At 40.7% G+C, this 6,000-nt stretch overlaps 1 protein-coding gene across 1 annotated transcript in view; it reads left to right on the top strand.

Moving 5' to 3' along the window:
* The first annotated feature begins 1,963 nt into the window (after positions 1-1,963).
* Positions 1,964-6,000, top strand: part of LOC139374619 (neuronal acetylcholine receptor subunit non-alpha-3) — a 28,200-nt gene continuing 24,163 nt past the window's right edge. The window contains exon 1 of the mRNA XM_071115649.1: positions 1,964-2,391. Within this exon, the coding sequence (XP_070971750.1) occupies positions 2,328-2,391 (64 nt within the window). The 5' untranslated portion in view covers positions 1,964-2,327. The remainder of the gene's footprint in view (positions 2,392-6,000) is intronic.

The following is a 6,000-nucleotide window of genomic DNA, read 5'->3' as shown; positions in this document are numbered from 1 at the left end:
AACTTGGATTAGCTAACACAACGTTATCACGTTCTGACCTTAGTTCTTTTGTTATGTCTTCGTTTTAGTATGGTCAGGGCGTGAGTTGGGTGGGTTGTTTATGTTTTTTTTTCTATGATTTGGGATTTCTGTGTTTGGCCTGGTATGGTTCTCAATTAGAGGCAGCTGTCAATCGTTGTCCCTGATTGAGAACCATACCTAGGTAGCCTGGTTTCACTTTTGAGTTGTGGGTGCTTATTGCCTGTTTACTGTTTTTATCTTTCACCTTACGTGACTGTTCGTTTGTAATTTATTGTTTTGTTCGGTGTTCTAGTACATCATTAAAAGCTATGAACACTTACCGCGCTGCGCATTGGTCCTCCTCTCTTTCTCCCAACGACGAACGTTACAAACGTGCCATTGGAACACAGGAGTGATGGTTGCTGATAATGGGACTCTGTACGCCTATGTAGATCTTCCATTTTAAAAAATGGACCGTTTCCAGCTACAATAGTCATTTACAACATTAACAATGTCTACACTGTATTTATGATCAACTTGATGTTATTTTAATGGACAAAGAAATTGCTTTTCTTTCAAAAACAAGGACATTTCTAAGTGACCACAAACTTTGAACGGTAGTGTATATATGACACTGCTGTAGTCTAATGAGAGGTCCTGTAACAGATATATACTGTATTCTAATGAGAGGTCCTGTAACAGATATATACTGTAGTCTAATTAGAGGTCCTGTAACAGATATATACTGTAGCTTTGAGAGGTCCTGTAACAGATATATACTGTAGCTTTGAGAGGTCCTGTAACAGATATATACTGTAGCCTAATGAGAGGTCCTGTAACAGATATATACTGTAGTCTAATGAGAGGTCCTGTAACAGATATATACTGTATTCTAATGAGAGGTCCTGCAACAGATATATACTGTAGTCTAATTAGAGGTCCTGTAACAGATATATACTGTAGCTTTGAGAGGTCCTGTAACAGATATATACTGTAGCTTTGAGAGGTCCTGTAACAGATATATACTGTAGCCTAATGAGAGGTCCTGTAACAGATATATACTGTAGTCTAATGAGAGGTCCTGTAACAGATATATACTGTAGCCAAATGAGAGGTCCTGTAACAGATATATACTGTAGTCTAATGAGAGGTCCTGTAACAGATATATACTGTAGCCAAATGAGAGGTCCTGTAACAGATATATACTGTATCCTAATGAGAGGTCCTGTAACAGATATATACTGTAGCCAAATGAGAGGTCCTGTAACAGATATATACTGTAGCCTAATGAGAGGTCCTGTAACAGATATATACTGTAGCCAAATGAGAGGTCCTGTAACAGATATATACTGTAGCCAAATGAGAGGTCCTGTAACAGATATATATACTGTAGCCTAATGAGAGGTCCTGTAACAGATATATACTGTAGCTTTGAGAGGTCCTGTAACAGATATATACTGTAGCCTAATGAGAGGTCCTGTAACAGATATATACTGTTGCCTAATGAGAGGTCCTGAAACAGATATATACTGTAGCCTAATGAGAGGCCCTGTAACATATATATACTGTAGCCTAATGAGAGGTCCTGTAACAGATATATACTGTAGCCTACTGGTGAGGAGTCACAGTGACTGGTGATTTACTGCCATGGGGATTCTCACTGCTTGTAACACCGTGTGCGCGTGTGCGAGCTTGAGCGTGTGTGTGTCAGTGGTCCCTTTAGGTCGCTGGTGGTCCTGGGCCATTTCTCATTCAAATGTGACTGATGATTCCTGAGGGGATTGGAAGGTTTTGTAAAATGTGTAGCCTACAATTAGGCTATAAATTACATTCATAGATACTTCATAAATAATGAATCCTATACCGCCATATCCCTCCGTTATTACAGAACACACATACGCCACGCGCACCCCCTGTCTCCATCACATTCCACCGTCTCCCCTCCCTCATCTGCCGCTGGGCCAGCCCCCCTACCGAACACCGGATTTTGAGCGCGTGCACCCGGTCGGCTTGCTCGAGCATCCACACTGGGACACAAATGGAAACTCTTAGGGGAAACCCAGAAATAAGAAGTCCTGCCGCTGTAAAACAGTTGTAATAATAATGGAGCAACAACAGCGTCGTTTTCTTCCCTGTCCGTCCTTCATAATTTAATCGTTACATCGTTCCGAAGCGCGGCAAAGCACGTCCCGTTGTTATACTAGCCTAGGCTACGGATCGACTGATTGTTGTGATACGGACGGATTTGTGTACGCAGGAGATGATATAACGCACCTTGAAGACGACTAGAACGAGAACGGGTAACTGGAGCCGCGCGAAGAGGAAGCATGAAGTTTGCGGTTGCAGTGTTGTGGCTGTTGTGGTTCTCGGTCGGCGATGCCACTATTGAAGGTAGGCATAAGGGACAAGGGACAATCAATGCTACAGAAACCGCAGAGCCTAATATACAGTGGTTTGAGTTAACAGTGTTCTCTGTGAATGCGTTGTTGTTCTATATAGCCAGCCTGACGTTTAGCCTGCCGCAGGGTCCACTTTGAAATGTCCATAATCAGATAGGCCTATTGATTTGATTTCAAACGGGACACAGAACCGCTAGACGTCCCATTCTCTCCCACCAATGCAGTGCCAATAAACCGTTAGGTTTATCAGTTAGATCAAGTGAAGGAAATGTAGGCTATACAGCTGCAGAAAATGATTTATTTAACGGGTGGGCGTGTAGCGCCCTCCCTGGGTCGAGTAAAGGACTCGTCCCCCTTGGATACAAAACAAAAGACCATAACGTTGATTGTTCAATGGGAGTAAACAAACAAACAAATAAACAATTACAAAGGCAGCCTACAGCTGTTGCCGATCCTAAATTAAAAATGTGTTTACCTACTGTTGTGTTGCTTGACTCAAACCAAGCGTTACATACATGAAGTCTGTACTACACTTTGTCTGCCTAGTTTATATCAGGCCCATGTGACAATATAGAGGGCTCGGTTCAGTTCACTTCTCCGTTCAGTCCACTCAGCGTTAGCTGTGAAAGTGTTATCTATCGTTTTTCTATAGTGTAGTAGACTGTATTACACACAGTAATAGATAGATGGGATATGATAGATTGTAACACACAGTAATAGATATATAGAATATGATAGATTGTAACACAGAGTAATAGATAGATGGGATATGATATATTGTAACACACAGTAACAGATAGATGGGATATGATATATTGTAACACACAGTAACAGATAGGATAGGATATGATATATTGTAACACACAGTAACAGATAGATGGGATATGATATAGTGTAACACACAGTAACAGATAGATGGGATATGATAGATTGTAACACACAGTAACAGATAGATGGGATATGATATATTGTAACACACAGTAACAGATAGATGGGTTAGATATATTGTAACACACAGTAACAGATAGATGGGATATGATATATTGTAACACACAGTAACAGATAGATGGGATATGATAGATTGTAACACACAGTAACAGATAGATGGGATATGATATATTGTAACACACAGTAACAGATAGATGGGATATGATAGATTGTAACACACAGTAACAGATAGATGGGATATGATAGATTGTAACACACAGTAACAGATAGATGGGATATGATATATTGTAACACACAGTAACAGATAGATGGGATATGATATATTGTAACACACAGTAACAGATAGATGGGATATGAAATATTGTAACACACAGTAACAGATAGATGGGATATGATAGATTGTAACACACAGTAACAGATAGATGGGATATGATATATTGTAACACACAGTAACAGATAGATGGGATATGATAGATTGTAACACACAGTAACAGATAGATGGGATATGATAGATTGTAACACACAGTAACAGATAGATGGGATATGATATATTGTAACACACAGTAACAGATAGATGGGATATGATATAATGTAACACACAGTAACAGATAGATGGGATATGATATAATGTAACACACAGTAACATATAGATGGGATATGATATATTGTAACACACAGTGACAGATACAGTGCCTTGCGAAAGTATTCGGCCCCCTTGAACTTTGCGACCTTTTGCCACATTTCAGGCATCAAACATAAAGATATAAAACTGTATTTTTTTGTGAAGAATCAACAACAAGTGGGACACAATCATGAAGTGGAACGACATTTATTGGATATTTCAAACTTTTTTAACAAATCAAAAACGGAAAAATTGGGCGTGCAAAATTATTCAGCCCCTTTACTTTCAGTGCAGCAAACTCTCTCCAGAAGTTCAGTGAGGATCTCTGAATGATCCAATGTTGACCTAAATGACCAATGATGATAAATACAATCCACCTGTGTGTAATCAAGTCTCCGTATAAATGCACCTGCACTGTGATTGTCTCAGAGGTCCGTTAAAAGCGCAGAGAGCATCATGAAGAACAAGGAACACACCAGGCAGGCCCGAGATACTGTTGTGAAGAAGTTTAAAGCCGGATTTGGATACAAAAAGATTTCCCAAGCTTTAAACATCCCAAGGAGCACTGTGCAAGCGATAATATTGAAATGGAAGGAGTATCAGACCACTGCAAATCTACCAAGACCTGGCCGTCCCTCTAAACTTTCAGCTCATACAAGGAGAAGACTGATCAGAGATGCAGCCAAGAGGCCCATGATCACTCTGGATGAACTGCAGAGATCTACAGCTGAGGTGGGAGACTCTGTCCATAGGACAACAATCAGTCGTATATTGCACAAATCTGGCCTTTATGGAAGAGTGGCAAGAAGAAAGCCATTTCTTAAAGATATCCATAAAAAGTGTTGTTTAAAGTTTGCCACAAGCCACCTGGGAGACACACCAAACATGTGGAAGAAGGTGCTCTGGTCAGATTAAACCAAAATTGAACTTTTTGGCAACAATGCAAAACGTTATGTTTGGCGTAAAATCAACACAGCTGAACACACCATCCCCACTGTCAAACATGGTGGTGGCAGCATCATGGTTTGGGCCTGCTTTTCTTCAGCAGGGACAGGGAAGATGGTTAAAATTGATGGGAAGATGGATGGAGCCAAATACAGGACCATTCTGGAAGAAAACCTGATGGAGTCTGCAAAAGACCTGAGACTGGGACGGAGATTTGTCTTCCAACAAGACAATGATCCAAAACATAAAGCAAAATCTACAATGGAATGGTTCAAAAATAAACATATCCAGGTGTTAGAATGGCCAAGTCAAAGTCCAGACCTGAATCCAATCGAGAATCTGTGGAAAGAACTGAAAACTGCTGTTCACAAATGCTCTCCATCCAACCTCACTGAGCTCGAGCTGTTTTGCAAGAAGGAATGGGAAAAAATTTCAGTCTCTCGATGTGCAAAACTGATAGAGACATACCCCAAGCGACTTACAGCTGTAATCGCAGCAAAAGGTGGCGCTACAAAGTATTAACTTAAGGGGGCTGAATAATTTTGCACGCCCAATTTTTCAGTTTTTGATTTGTTAAAAAAGTTTGAAATATCCAATAAATGTCGTTCCACTTCATGATTGTGTCCCACTTGTTGTTGATTCTTCACAAAAAAATACAGTTTTATATCTTTATGTTTGAAGCCTGAAATGTGGCAAAAGGTCGCAAAGTTCAAGGGGGCCGAATACTTTCGCAAGGCACTGTAGATGGGATATGATATGTTGTAACACACAGTAACAGATAGATAGAGTATGGTTGTGTGTGTGTGTGTGTGTGTGTGTGTGTGTGTGTGTGTGTGTGTGTGTGTGTACCTGTGTTAACCTGTGTGTGTGTCCATGTGTGTACCTGTGTGTACCTGTGTGTGTACATGTGTGCACCTGTGTTTACCTGTGTGTGTGTCCATGTGTGTACCTGCGTGTCCATGTGTGGTGTAGCTGTGTGTACCTGTGTGTCCATGTGTGTGAGCAGTCGGCCCCCAGTGCTGTTCTTAGATCTGCTCTCTGTGCCAAACCCTTGACCTCGAACCACCAGGAGTCAAATAACAATCT

The sequence above is a fragment of the Oncorhynchus clarkii genome, chromosome 19, assembly GCF_045791955.1.
Source record: "Oncorhynchus clarkii lewisi isolate Uvic-CL-2024 chromosome 19, UVic_Ocla_1.0, whole genome shotgun sequence".
NCBI lineage: Eukaryota > Metazoa > Chordata > Actinopteri > Salmoniformes > Salmonidae > Oncorhynchus > Oncorhynchus clarkii.
This window is presented reverse-complemented; position numbering and strand designations above follow the sequence as displayed.